A 15,770-nucleotide genomic window follows, 5' to 3' on the forward strand; every position below is an offset into this window, starting at 1 on the left:
ACCATGTCATTGGATTTAGGTAAAAAATATTAAATAAAAATATGATGACTTGTTGCAAATCCATTCTGTTAATTCAATGTCATCACATAGATTTTCTGCAGTTGAAATGACATGGAAACAATGTTGATTCAATGAGTTTTTGTGTGTCTGTTTCTTACCTGCTGCAGGCTAAGTGAGGTGTGCGAGGGCGAGTAGGGCCCGCCCAGGTCATTGCGAAGCAGGTTGTCGCTGTGCATCTTGGTCTTGAGGCAGGTGATGTAGCGGTTGCAAAAGTCCTTGCAGAGCTCATTAACCTTCTCCAGTTCCAGCAGGTGGATCCTCAGCACCTGGATGGCCTTCACCATCTGAGGAGAGAGAGAGGAAAATAAGCAGGCTCAATGACTGGGAAAAGAAGGAGGCTATATGCTAGCCTTCATGTTAGTCTGAGCTAGCTCAACTTTAGCTAGCTCCATTGTTGCTTTCCCCAGCTTTAAAAAAGTGTAACATTAGTACCTGGATGGCCTTCACCATCTCAGGAGAGAGAGACAAAGCCAGCAGGCTCAATGACAGGAGGAGTAGGCTACCTGCTACATGCTAGCCTGAATGCTAGGCTGGCTCAACATTGACTAGCTCCATGGTTGCCTTCTCCAGTTTGAATCAAAGGTATATAACCCAGCAGGATCGATAATTGACAATGGACGCCACAAGAAATCCCCAGGGGCTAGGGGTTATTTCTGGACAGACCCCTTGTGTGCCTTATAGATGATGTGCTGGCCCTAGTCTGTCAGGCCCTGAACATTCTCATATAGCCCTTGACATAACACTTGCTAATCCATGACCCTCTCAAAATTCTTCACCATGATCCAATCCTTTTCCCAACCAGGCTTCCCATTCCTGTGCTCATGCTCTCAAAGTCACCGCTCAAGGGTACCAGACTGGGGTGGAAAAGTGCTTGGCCAAGGAGGAGATAAATCTGACTGTAATACCCTTGTTAAAACCAAGTTTTGAGTTTATTTGTTATAATTCATTGGTGTTAGATTTAAAAGATGATCAAATTGCTTCTGTATTGTAATGTCGTTAATGCATTTCTTTTGAAGAAATATTTATTTAATGTACAATTGAATAGGTTGGTTTACTTTTAAGTTTAGGATTTGACCAATTAGGTAGCTTGTTAAGCTGTGGTCAATGGGAGAGTTGACCTGGTTAACAGGAGGACTGGGAAAGAGACGTTGAAGAAAGAGGAAGAGACATTTAAAAAAATATATATTATTTCACCTTTATTTACCCCGGTAGGCCATTTGAGAACAAGTTCTCATTTACAACTGCTACCTGGCCAAGATAAAGGAAAGCAGTGCGACAAAAACAACAACACAGAGTTACACATAAACAAACGCATAGCCAATTACACACTAGAAACAGCTATGTACAGTGTGTGCAAATGTAGAAGAGTAGGGAGGTAAGGCGATAAATAGGCCATAGAGGCAAAATAATGACAATTTAGCATTAACACTGAAGTGATTGATGTGCAGATGATGATGTGCAAGTAGAGGTACTGGGGTGCAAAAGAGCAAGATGATAAAGAACAATATGGGGATGAGGTAGTCGGGTGTGCTATTTACAGATTGGCTGTGTACAGGTAGTGATCGGTAAGCTGCTCTGACAGCTGATGCTTAAAGTTAAAGAGGGACATATAAGACTCTAGCTTCAGTGATTTTTGCAATTCGTTCCAGTCATTGGCAGCAGAGAACTGGAAGGAAAGGCGGACAAAGTAAGTGTTGGCTTTGGTGATGACCAGTGAAATATACCTGCTGGAGCGCATGCTACGAGTGGGTGTTGCTATGGTGACCAGTGAGCTGAGATAAGGCGGGGCTTTACCGAGCAAAGACTTATAGATGCCCTGGAGCCAGTGGGTTTGGTGACGAATAAGTAGTAAGGACCAGCCAACGAGAGCATACAGGTTGCAGTGGTGGGTAGAATATGGGGCTTTGGTGACAAAACTAATGGCACTGTGATAGACTATATCCAGTTTGCTGAGTAGAGTGTTGGAGGCTATTTTGTAAATGACATCGCCGAAGTCAAGGATCGGTAGGATAGTCAGTTTACGAGGGTATGTTTGGCAGCATGAGTGAAGGAGGCTTTGTTGCGAAATATGAAGCTGATTCTAGATTTAATTTTGGATTGGAGATGCTTAATGTGAGTCTGGAAGGAGAGTTTACAATCTAACCAGACACATAGGTATTTGTAATTGTCCACATATTCTAAGTCAGAACTGTCCAGAGTAGTGATGCTAGGCGGGCGGGTGTGGGCAACAATCGGTTGAAGAGCATGCATTTAGTTTTACTAGCATTTAAAAGCAGTTGGAGGCCACGGAAGGAGTGTTGTATGGCATTGAAGCTTGTTTGGAGATTTGTTAACACAGTGTCCAAAGAAGGGCCAGAGGTATACAGAATGGTGTCGTCTGCGTAGAGGTGGATCTGTCACGACTTCCGCCGAAGTTGGTGCCTCTCCTTGTTCGGGCGGCGTTCGGCGGTCATCGTCACCGGCTTTCTAGCTACTACCGATCCACGTTTCTTTTTCCATTTGTTATGTCTTGATTGATCACACCTGGTTCCCATCTCACTATGATTATTTTCCCTATTTAACCCTCTGGTTCTCATTATGTTTTGTGTGTGATTGTTTGCTTGTCATCGTGTTAGTTGTTTTGTGTCAGGATTATTTATCCCTGCGTGGATTTTGATTTATGAGTTTCTTCGAGAGTAAAGTGCGTTATTTTACTCAGTTCTGTGTCCTGCACTTGACTCTATCCTCACCTCCACATAACTGACACTGACAGGATCAAAGAATCACCAGCAGCAAGATTTACATCATTGATATATACAGAGAAAAGAGTCAGCCTGAGAATTGAAGCCTGTGGCACCACCATAGAGACTGCCAGAGGTCCGGACAACAGGCCCTCCGATTTGACACACTGAACTCTATCTGAGAAGTAGTTGGTGAACCAGGCGAGGCAGTCATTTGAGAAACCAAGGCTATTGAGTCTGCCATTAAGAATGCGGTGATTGACAGAGTTGAAAACCTTGGCCAGGTCGATGAAGACGGCTGCACAGTACTCCCTTTTATTGATGCCAGTTATGATATCGTTTAGGACCTTGAGCGTGGCTGAGGTGCACCCATGACCAGCTCGTAAACCAGATTGCATAGTGGAGAAGGTACGGTGGGATTCGAAATGGTCGGTAATCTGTTTGTTAACTTGGCTTTCAAAGATTTTAGAAAGGCAGGGCAGGATGGATATAGGTCTATAGCAGTTTGGGTCTAGAGTGTCGGACCCTTTGAAAAGGGGGATGACCGCGGCAGCTTTCCAATCTTTGGTGATCTCAGTTTAGTGAGTAAACACAACGATGGGGTGCTTCGGGACTTCTTTTTTTTAGCTCCAACGTGCGCCAACGGGTTTAAGCAATCTGGCAAGTAATTTGGACACGGGTTGTGAAAAATCATTGGGGTTTATTATTTTCATTTCTTTGATGTGGTACAGTGAAAATGTGACAATATACATCTTGAACTTTATGTCTGTTGCATTGGTGGAGTCATTTACATTTACTGTTTAAATGCATGAAAGCATATCCTTATATAATAACAAATCTATAATCATTCTACCTGAAGTTAATACCCTAGTTATCATCACCCTAGCGAGTTTACAATAGGGATTCTTATTGGGGATGTCCTTCTCACCTAATATCCAATGCTGTTGAGATATTCTAAGTAAGGTAATATCGTAAGAGTCAAATTCGAGCCGGGTGAGACGTTACATGACAATTGCCGCTGCTTGTTTAATCGGGGCCTTGTGCCATCTCAGCCAGTCAGCTTCAGCTTACTGTCCTGTGGAAGAGTTAGTGTGTGCTGGGTCCAGCCCCCGACCAGCACCTCGTAAAGCACACAGATGCGGGGTAACTGACTGCCGCTCCACTTGTCGCCGAGCACCCACATAATGATTTCTCTCTCTCTAGCCACCCTCCCTATTTCTCCTAATTTCTAATTACTGCTAGCTGTCATAGAATGGTAGGAGGGAAAGATCATGAGGGGAAGAGTGGGAAAGGGGAAGAGAGAGAAAGGGTGAATAGAATAGAAATAGATATTGAGAGAGACAAAGGAGGAAAGTAAGAGGTACAAGAGGGAGGGGGTAGAGGTAGACGTGTGTGAGAGAGCAAGAGAGAGAGCTAATTGAAGAGAGAACTGTGTACATGAGAAAGGGTGAGAGAGAAAATAAGACAACTTTATTGTGGATGGGACCTGAAAGGGATATTTAACAGAGCTTCCTAACACTGAGGAGGCATCTCAGTAGTCTAGCGTGGCTTACTAACGTTGAGGAGAAATCTCAGTAGTCCAGCATGGCTTACTAATGTTGAGGATGATTTGCTCTCTCTACTGGTGGAGGAAGTCATTACAGTATGACTATTGCGATAACTGCTCAATATTAGGAAGCCATGTTAGACTTTGGGATGGATCAAATCCACGTTAAACTATTTAGATGGCCCCCAGGCAGGGTACTAACCAGGTTGTCCAGCTCAGGGTCCTCGCTGAAGAACGGCTTGTGGTCCTGCTCCTGCTGGTGGACAAAGTTTTCGATGTCCACATCGAAGCTGGCAGAGGTGATGCACTCGGAACCCTGGGTGGCCTGCTCACACTTCTCAAACAGCAGGGCCAGCAGTGGGAATAGAGGGTGTCTGGAAGGATAGAAGACAGGAAGTAGTTAAACTTCATAACTGCTCTAGCTGTATCTTGATTGCCATATAAGTAGTAGTTCTAGGTACAAAGAGGAAAAATAACTCTGTTTGAGAAGAAGTTGCATCGGTATTGGCGTATTTGAGGTATGTGTCATGTTAACAGACTGAGGCCGGTAATTCAATCCGATCGCGCTTTTTCGACAATGGTCCTTTTAAAGGCAATGTTTCCGGGGTTCACTGAGTTCACAGTAAACACTGCATATGTCGGCTCAATCGTAAATTACCTAAATGGAGCATTGTCCCAATGTGCGATCAGATTCAATCCCGGCCTTAGAGGGAAGTTTAGTTGTGCATTGTGTGTTAACTACAGCATGTTGTACTGCAACAATGCTCTATTTGACACGCAGGAACTGCATTAGCAAGATAACTTAAACGTTAACTCAAAAGACAAATGCAACAGACAAAGAAAACGGTAGACAATGAGATCCGACGGCACAAACTAGTTGTTTCAATGTAATTTGTCAACATATTGTGACGTTGAATCTATGTTTGAAACTCATTTGGATTTGCAAAAAGTAATCAACCAGTAGTGTTTTCATATGATTTCAACCAGCGTTGCAAACATTGAAATACAATTACTTAACCTAACTTCAGCATAATCATCAAAACGATGTACTGTATACGTTGAAATCCATGTAAAATTGCAAAGAATCTCACTTAGAATCTACGTGGGAATTGCAGCACAGTTTATGTCATGCAACATCAGATCCATTCTTTTTATGACCATGTTGTTCTTTCTGCTTGCATTTTGTATTTATATTGATGTGTGTATTTTCTGTAATGTATATAATTCAGGGCTCATCTGTAAAAGAGCCATTGGTTATAGTATGACTCCCTGATAAAATAAAGGTTTAAAAAATGATATATATATATAGTGTATATTGGATGGATTAAATTGTTGAATTTAAAATTTGATTACACATATTTTATTTGACCTTGTTTCAATGTCGATAGAAAAAGGTATGTTTGAATGAATGTCAATGTTTCAACATCATGCCATCAACCCAAATAAAGAGATTTCAATATTGAAATAAAATCTGAAGCCACAACGACTTCTGCCTGAACAGTGACTCCGTACTGGTATAATGAGGGGACATGTACCATCCAGATGACTACCTCTATGTACCTATGCTTAGCTTTGGAAACAAGTTGTGTTAGTTTCTGCTGAGCTATCATCTCAACACATATGGAGACCGATCAGCTTCCATACTCATTTGCATAGCTATGTTGTACCGTAATAACATTGAATAATTGAAAGTAACTCCTTTAACTTGTTTTACACAAGCTATGTGTGTCACATCCTGACCAATATTTAGGTATTATTTGTGTTATATTTTGGTCAGGACGTGGCAGAGGTATATTTGTTTTGTATTTTGGGGTTTTGTGTGTGGTGTAGTGGGGTGTTAGTTGTTGGTATAAGTTCTAGGTTTGTTTTTCTATGTATACTTAATTGGGGTTGGACTCCCAATTGAAGGCAGGTGTGTTGAGTTGCCTTTGATTGGGAGTCCTATATAATAGGGTGTGTTTGTCTTTGTGTTTTGTGGGTAGTTGTATTTTGCACTGCGTTTATTTATGCCTGTAAAACTGTCACTAGTCTTATTTCGTTTTCTTGTTTTTCCGTGGTCAACGTCCTTTAATAAATATGTTGTTGAACACGCAACCCGCTGCGCATTGGTCTACTTTCTCCAACGATGATTTCGCTATATCGTCTGACGACAAAGAAATCCGTGACAGAACTACCCACCACAACAGGACCAAGCAGCGGAGAAAGGAGCGGCAGGTGGAGTATATGGACTATGCTGACGAATGGACTTGGGAGGAGATTCTGGACGGGGCTGGACCTTGGCATCAGGCTGGGGAATACCGTCGCCCACGGGAGGAGATCGAGGAGGCTAAGGCTGAGAGGCGGCGTTATGAAGCAATGAACGCGCTGGTGAGGAAGCCGGAGAGGCACCCCCAAGAATATTTTTTTGGGGGGCACACGGGTAGTTTGGCTGGGCATAGGAAGAGCCATAAGCCAGCTACCCGTGAGTGCAGGAAGGGGCGGAGAAGGTGGAGAGCGCCGTGTTTCGCTGAGGTGCGCACTGTCGCGCTCATACGCACGCACAGCCCATTCCGCCCTGTACCAGCACCCCGCTTGTGCAGGGCTACCAGTTCCATCCAGCCAGGACGGGTTGTGCAGGCGGTGCGATCACGGCCACCTGTGCGCCTCCATGGCCCAATCTTTCCGGTTCCTGCCTCTCGGAGGATCCCGGAAGTGAGTATTCCCAGTCTAGCACGACCAGTACCAGCAACCCGGACCAAGCTTCCCAATAGTCAGCCTAGTCCTGTTCAGCCTGTTCCCGCTCCCCGCACTAGCCCTAAGGTGCGTGTGCCCAGACTGGCACATCCAGTACCAGCCCCACGCATCAGGCATCTAGTGCGTCAGCCCAGCCTCGCCAGTCTGGTGCCGCCAGAGCCGCCCGCCAGTCAGGAGTCGCCAGAGCCGCCCACTAGTCAGGAGCTGCCAGAGTGGCCCGTCTGCCTCTGAGATGCCAGAGTGGCCCGTCTGCCCGGATCAGCCAGAGTGGCCCGTCTGCCCGGATCAGCCAGAGTGGCCCGTCTGCCCGGATCAGCCAGAGTGGCAGTCTGCCCGGATCAGCCAGAGTGGCCCGTCTGCCCGTATCAGCCAGAGTGGCCCGTCTGCCCGGATCAGCCAGAGTGGCCCGTCTGCCCGGATCAGCCAGAGTGGCCCGTCTGCCCGGATCAGCCAGAGTGGCCCGTATGCCCGGATCAGCTAGAGTGGCCCGTCTGCCCAGATCAGCCAGAGTGGCCCGTCTGCCCGGTCAGCCAGAGTGGCCCGTCTGCCCGGATCAGCCAGAGTGGCCCGTCTGCCCGGATCAGCCAGAGTGGCCCGTCTGCCCGGATCAGCCAGAGTGGCCAGAGTGGCCCGTCTGCCCGGAGCTGCCAGAGTGGCCCGTCTGCCCGGAGCTGCCAGAGTGGCCCGTCTGCCCGGAGCTGCCAGAGTGGCCCGTCTGCCCGGATCAGCCAGAGTGGCCCGTCTGCCCGGATCAGCCAGAGTGGCCCGTCTGCCCGGATCAGCCAGAGTGGCCCGTCTGCCCGGATCAGCCAGAGTGGCCCGTCTGCCCGGATCAGCCAGAGTGGCCCGTCTGCCCGGAGCTGCCAGAGTGGCCCGTCTGCCCGGAGCTGCCAGAGTGGCCCATCTGCCCGGAGCTGCCAGAGTGGCCCTTTTGCCCGGAGGGGTCTGTTTGTGACCCAGAACCGAAGGGGTCTACCTGCGACCCGGAACCAAGGGGGTCGGCCTGCGACCCGGGACTGAGGGAATCTGCTTGTGACCCAGAACCGGGTGAGTCTGGCTACGATCCCAAATTTGAATTTATTAACTGTGACTGTAATGAGTCTGCCTACAGACCGGGACCGAAGGAGTCGGCCTACGACCTGGAACCGAAGGAGTCTGCCTACTGTCCAAAGTCAAGCAAGTCTGTCTACGGTCTGGAGGACAGTAGGCCAGAACCGGAGCCACCTCCAATATAGGTGGGTTGGGGAGGGGGGGTGTAGCACAGTGCCGTCGTTGACGGCAGCCACCCTCCCTTCCCTCCCTTTAGTTTAGGGGGTTTATTTTTGTATTGGGTTTTCTTTATGTTGGTGCATTCGGTGTATGCACCTTTAGGGGGGGGGGGGGTAATGTCACGTTCTGACCAATATTTAGGTATTATTTGTGTTATATTTTGGTCAGGACGTGGCAGAGGTATATTTGTTTTGTATTTTGGGGTTTTGTGTGTGGTGTAGTGGGGTGTTAGTTGTTGGTGTAGGTTCTAGGTTTGTTTTCTATGTATAGTTAATTGGGGTTGGACTCCCGATTGAAGGCAGATGTGTTGAGTTGCCTTTGATTGGGAGTCCTATATAATAGGGTGTGTTTGTCTTTGTGTTTTGTGGGTAGTTGTATTTTGCACTTATTTATGCGTTTATTTATGCCTGTAAAACTGTCACTAGTCTTATTTCGTTTTCTTGTTTTTCCGTGGTCAACGTCCTTTAATAAATATGTTGTTGAACACGCAACCCGCTGCGTATTGGTCTACTTTCTCCAACGATGATTTCGCTATATCGTCTGACGACAAAGAAATCCGTGACAATGTGAAAGTAAGTTCAGAATAAGATTGGGTTTATGTAGGCTACATTCAATGTAGTACATTGACATCTGATTTGCCCAAAGGACACCATCATTTCAATGAGTAGCTAGGTATACTATCATTAATTTATGATTGATTGATAGAAATGTAGAAGTATTTACTATTAGCCCTAGAAATAGGATGCCACATGAATTATATTAATAATACACTTTTACCTTTGGAAATTGTATTTGATAAATATGTTATTCATAATACTCTGAACAAAAATATAAACGCAACATGCAACAATTTCAACGATTTTAATGAGTTACAGTTCATATAAAGAAATCAGTCAATTTAAATAAATAAATTAAGCCATAATCTATAGATTTCACATGACTGGGTAGGGGCACACCCATTTGTGAGCCTGGGAGGGTATAGGCCCACCCACTTGGGAGACTGGTCCACCCACTGGGGAGCAAGTCAGAATTTGTTTTTACCCACAAAAGGGCTTTATTACAGACGGAAATACTCCTCAGTTTCATCAGCTGTCCGGGTGGCTAGTCTCAGACGATCCCGCAGGTGAAGAAGCCGGTTGTGGAGGTCCAAGGCTGGCGTGGTTACACGTGGTCTGCAGTTGAGGCCGATTGGACATACTGCCAAATTTTGTAAAATGACGCTGGTAGAGAAATTAACATTCAATTCTCTGGCAACAGCTCTGGTGGACTTTCTTGCAGTCAGCATGCCAATTGCACACTCCCTCAAAACTTGAGACATCTGTGGCATTGTGTTTTGTGACAGAGTTTATATTTTAGTTCAGTATATATATATATTGATAAGACTATTATTAATATGTATTAAAATCATGAATTTGGCATTCTATTTACAGGGCTAAATTGTCATACGATGTTTTGTGATTTACATTGCATGAAGTGTTGCCACACTATGAAAAAGGTACAGTATCTAGTCAACCTGTTTGTGATGCCGTCTGACACCTGCACCCAATTGACCTGATTGCCTTATTAGTATGAGAAGCCTACGATAATTAACACAAAGCACAACCAATTTCAAGCTAAACAAGCCCCGTGGAGAAGAAGACAATTGCTGAAGAGGTAAGACAATAATTTTATCACCTATAGACTTATTTTGATTGTTTGTTGGACTACTGCAATTGAGCTGTGTCATCAACATTGGCGTAAATGCCATGCAGCTGTTTTAGCTCTTGTAGAGTCTAGCAATAATGGAAAATCTGACATTTCTACTGAAACTAGTGTGGATGGTAACGTGAGTGACACCTCCAGTGTTACAACAAGTGATCGTACTGAAAGGTTGTTTGATAGGGATGAGATTAAGAGGTCGTCTGATTGTGTGAAGCAGGATCTTCTCAAACTACAACAAAGGGTGGTATATGTGTGAAGCTGGGTTCTTGGGCTAATGAAAATAACCTCACCAGTGGTGGAATAAATCGTTTCAGATTAAAGGCTCTTGGAACGGAAGGGTAGAGTTAAACTCCGAGGGGACACATCCAAAGAGAAATTATGAATTCAATAACTTGGCCTACATGGCTAGCCATCAAGTAGTCCTGTGTGGCTCAGTTGGTAGACCATGGTGTTTACAATGCCACGATTGTGGGTTCGATTCCCACGGGGGACCAGTAAGGAGAAAAAATGTATGAAATGTATGCATTCACTACTGTAAGTCGCTCTGGATAAGAGCATCTGCTAAATGACTAAAATGTAATGTAAATGTAAAATGTAAGTAGCTACATCTCCATTAGTAGACTCTGGAGTTTCTTGTATTTCATGGTTTCTATTGGATTATATGCATATGCTGTGCTTGGGTGTCATGATTTTCCTTAAATGAGGCCCTAAAACATGCACTGTCTTCCTGTCAGAAAATCAAGTTGTCAGAGGCTCTGATCTCCTTTCAAAGGCTTATTGCCAAAATAATTTGCCTGACAACCTGGCAGGACTTGACTGACGAAAGGCCACTGAGTACAGGCAGTTTTTGCTTTACACTGGTCCCATAGTATTGAAGGATGTTTCCAAAAAGGTCTAACCTGGACGACGCTGTCGCATCCGGCCACGACCGGGAGACCCATGAGGCTGCGTACAATTGGCCCAGCGTCGTTCGGGTTAGGGGAGGGTTTGGCCGGCCGGGATGTCCTTGTCCCATGCACACTGACTTCGGTTGCCAGCTGTATGGTGTAACTACCAATTGGACATCATGAAAAAGGGGTGAAAATAAATAAAAGTCCACATAATCCATTGGTACAAGAGACGAGGCGACTGTCTGAATCAAGCCAAGTGAAACATACTGCCAAGAACATCCAACCATCATCACCGTTGGTAGGATAATCATAATCGTAGGTCATCAATTTTATTTTCCAATGATTGCATGTTAGCAAGTAAAACGGATGGCAGTGGGACTTCACTCGCTCGCACAAGGATTCTCAGAAGGCAGCCCGATCTGTGCCCTCTTTTCCTCCATCTTTTCTTAACGCAAATGACGTCGATTTGGGCTAGTTCTCCCGGGTAGCAGCAACATTATGTACAAAATAAGTTAAAAAATAAGTTACAAACAATGCAAAAAAACTAACAAAATAGCAAAGTTGGTTAGGAGAATGTAAAACATCAGCCATCCTCTTCGACGCCATCTTATCTGGTAAATGGCAGATACTTGAAAATGCAATAAGTAAACATTGCTGGTTGTTACAATTGATTGTTAAATTGTTTTGAACCTTCACCCACCATTCAGAATGAAAACAGCAATGTGAAGATGTCAAAATCATCAAAGCCAGTGAAGTGGAGGAGCTCTCCAAGAGAAACCGAAAGAAAACTACATTCAAAGAATTTATAACTGGTATATTTCAACACATATTGGCAGTTTATGTACATTCAGTTTAATTGGCATGGTTTTTATTCTTTATACTGTCGTGTGTTTAGAATTGCATGAGGAATGTCATCTCCCACCTCCAGCCACTACTGCCTCCAAGTTATATAAGTATGGTAGTCTGCCATGCTGATTACTAATCGACCCATTTTCCCTAAACTTTAGACACCAAACAACCACATTGCCTGTTAATAGAGTGGTAGGACCTTTTACCGTATTACTTTAACTGATCCATTCAAATCTCCAAGCGTGTGGCTAGAGGGACGGTAGCCTCAACCCAGACAGAATCATTCCATGTTTCACCATTGTTAGTGTAGTGAAACTGAGCTGAAATCCATCCGGATGTCCAGGCTAGGGGGTAGGGCTTGGGAGGTTAACTTTTGCATGTTGTAGAATTTTGGTTTAAAATTGGTTATGTGTTTATGTTGACTATTTAGAAGTCTTCTTCCACTTGAATAAAACTAAAAAGGATGTTATTTTACACTTTATTTTCAGGCAAAGGTCTACCCAATCCCCCTCCAAAATTGACCCTGAAATCCAAGAAAACTTGTGCCACTGCTACCAAGAAGGCTCAAATGCAGCACAAGCCACTAAGTAATGACGACCCCTTTTTCTCCCCAATTTCGTGATATCCAATTACAGTCCCATCGCTGCAACTCCTGTACGGACTCGGGAGAGGCAAAGGTTGAGAGCCGTGCGTCCTCCAAAACATGACCCTGCCAAGCTCGCTTAACTCGGAAGCCAGCCGCACCGACGTGTCGGAGGAAACACCGTACAACTGGTGACTGAAGTCAGCTTGCAGACGCCCGGCCACCGCAAGGAGTCACTAGAGTGCAATGGGACAAGGAATCCCGGCTGGCCAAACCCTCCCCTAACCCAAACAACGCTGGGCCAATTGTGCGCTGCCTCATGGGTCTCCCGGTCACAGTCTGCTGTAATGCCTCAAGCACTGCGATGCAGTGCCTTAGACCGCTGCGCCACTCGGGAGGCCCCAACATCGTGAGGCCCCAACATCATTGTATTTAATAAAGGTATTCCATTTGTAAAAACCATTGGCATGATGTTGTCTAATCTATTATTTCAGAGAATCATCTTGGTCTCTCACATCGCTTAACCATGGAGCATAAGGTTGTATTTTAGGTTGCCTTTTTACACTTTTATGTGTTTTTTGGTGGGAGAGGGCCTAACCAAGCGCCATAACCTGTAGCACTGCCACTAAGACGTAAAAGGATAAAACGCCTTGCAAGCCACCAAGTATTGGTGGTGAGGCGAAATGGCAAACTAAAACACCATGCAAGCCACCAAGTGGGTGGATGGGGAAACGACAAACTAAAACGTTGCGCAAGTCCCCACCCAGCGATTTATAGTGCGGTGGACCCTTCACAACATAAGCCTACCCCTTATTCTCATTCTTGATCGATATTTGGGAAAGGTATTCTAATTTTACCAAGAATTGCCATGTGGTCCAATATTTTCCAGTAGAGAATCTTGAGCATTCATGCTCCAAGGATAGGTCATGTGGGAGATTGAGGTCTCCTTCTGCCTCTTCAGATGAGATCCCCCTCACCAAAGTTCTACAAAGGCTCAGACCCTTTCCTATAACGGAAGCAAGTATGACACATTTCTTTTGTGTGAGTGCAACCATATCCGTAGGCTAGTTGGATTTCCGAATAACAAGAAGTAATTAATATGTTTTTAATCTTCAGTTCTATTTCATTTGTTTCCTGTTATAGTCTTGTCCAGTCAATTCTACGCAAGTATCCATAAACTTTGCCAATCTCTGTATATTCTGACAAAACATTGATATATATTTTCTCCTTTACATTGACACCAAGAATAAAGATACTGCAGTGAACAGTCATTCTTACCTGAGTTGCAGAAGTTGAAACCACTATATTAAACAGAGGGGGCTTTGCAGATGGATCATTTCCATATCATTCCCACTTAACGTCTTCATATTGAGTCATACCATAGCTAAATGTCCTAGGCAACATGAGAAAACGATCCACACTAGGGTTGCACAACTTCTCCAAAATCCCCAATTTTTCATTATTCCTGGATTGAAGATTCACAGAATCAGAAGGGAATAAGTAGGGTGTCAGAAAGCCTTCAAAAAGGAGTTCTGGAAATGTTGGGAAAATTAACAGATTTTTAAAACCCTAGTCCAAACTATTGATAACACAGTGATACGGGGTTGCATCAAACAGTTTGTTCGTTATTTTGTTTACTTGTCAGGTGGTGAAAAAGGAATCTCTGAACACTTTAATCAGATGCAATTTGAGTTTTAATTGCTTCTGATTAAAGTGTGTGTAGGCTGCTTTTTCACTCGATCATATGCATTTACTCCTGCATCTTTACTTAGCCTGCCACTGGATGTGCGGCAGATAATTTCACTGGGCACGTCATTTCAACATGGAAATATGGGTAATATTTGGTTGAGACGATGATCAATAAGATTTCAACCTTTATTCACCCATTCAAAAGACAGGCAACAGTTATTTATTTTATTTTGGTACTATAGTTTGAAAACTATACTTAATTCATAATCAACTATTGGAGTGAAGTTGAGAATACATTGTGATCTGATTTGACCAAAACACACCATGAATTCAACAGGGATTGTCACCAATCCATGAAGTGTGTTGATTAGACGTTTAGAAGTAGTTGCCATTTTATGATGTAGGCTTCTTTACATAAGGATAAGAGCCTAAGATAAGAATATGAAAACAGACTATCAACCAGGATGTTGCACGCTCTTGAAAAGCACAATACAATTGTACTCTTGGTGCAAAATGTATCTTCCAGACTTAGGGTCTATAGTACTGTTGGCTATTTTCATTCTGTGTAACACAATTAGAGCAGTGACCTCGAACAGCATTGTGTAAACCTTTGTCCATGTAAAAACTTTTTGTCAGTCAAGAATGGTTGAAATGGGGAACAAGTGAGCAACTATGTACATACATTCTGGTCATGTCCAAAGTTGAAAGTGTATTGGGATGATGTTTATACAGCTTTAAATGAGGTGTACCATGTAGAAACACCACCACTCCTTGGTGGCTATCCTGGGGGTGATTCCAGAGTGCATAGATGGAAGGGGTCAGAACTGTCTTTTGCAGATTTTGCTCACAGCAATCCAATTAAATGGTTAAAACCCAACCCTCCAACATATAACTTGTGGCTGCAAAAGGTTTGGGAGCTGTATGAGATGGAATAAATAACACATTCACTTAGATTAAAAAGACCTACATTAATTAACATGGAGCCCAGTAATGAGACCTCTCTGGGATAGGGGGCGGTATTTTCACGTCCGGATGAAAAGCATGCCCAGAGTAAACTGCCTGCTACTCAGGCCCAGAAGCTAGGATATGCATATTGTAGATTTGGATAGAAAACACTCTGAAGTTTCTAAAACTATTTGAATGATGTCTGTGAGTATAACAGAACTTATTTGGCAGGCGAAACCCCGAGGACAAACCAACCAGGATTTTTTTTTGAGGTCACTCTCTTTTCAATGGGTTTTCTATGTGTATCTAGATTTATAAGGCACTTGCTTGAAGTTCCTATCGTTTCCACTGGATGTCAACAGTCTTTAGAAACTGGTTGATGTTTTTCCGTTGTGTAATGAAGAAGTAGCCCTGTTCAGAACGAGGGTCGAGTGAAGTGTACTGTTGTGGTTGAGGCGCGTGACCTGAAAGCACGCTCCACTTTGTTTTCCTCTGGTATTGAACACAGTTTATCCCGTCTTAAATTTTATCGATTATTTACGTAAAAAAATACCTAAAGTTGTATTAGGAAAGTTGTTTGGACAAAGATTACAGGTAACTTATGAGATATTTTGTAGTCATGTTGCGCGAGTTGGAACCAGTGTTTTTCTGGATCAAACGCGCCAAATAAATGGACATTTTGGAGATGTTTATGGGACATATTGGAGTGCCAACAAAAGAAGGTCTTCAAAGGTAAGGCATGAATTACCATAAATTCTGGACTATAAGCCGCAACTTTTTTCCCA

At 44.0% G+C, this 15,770-nt stretch overlaps 1 protein-coding gene across 1 annotated transcript in view; it reads right to left on the reverse strand.

Moving 5' to 3' along the window:
• pknox2 (pbx/knotted 1 homeobox 2) overlaps window positions 1-15,770 on the reverse strand; it is a 114,254-nt gene that overhangs the window by 14,468 nt on the left and 84,016 nt on the right. The window contains exons 5-6 of the mRNA XM_029700132.1: window positions 4,529-4,700; window positions 159-344 (exon numbers count right to left, since the gene is read on the reverse strand). Coding sequence (XP_029555992.1) covers window positions 159-344; window positions 4,529-4,700 — 358 coding nt within the window. The remainder of the gene's footprint in view (window positions 1-158; window positions 345-4,528; window positions 4,701-15,770) is intronic.

Source organism: Salmo trutta, chromosome 19, assembly GCF_901001165.1.
Source record: "Salmo trutta chromosome 19, fSalTru1.1, whole genome shotgun sequence".
Classification (NCBI taxonomy): Eukaryota; Metazoa; Chordata; class Actinopteri; order Salmoniformes; family Salmonidae; genus Salmo; species Salmo trutta.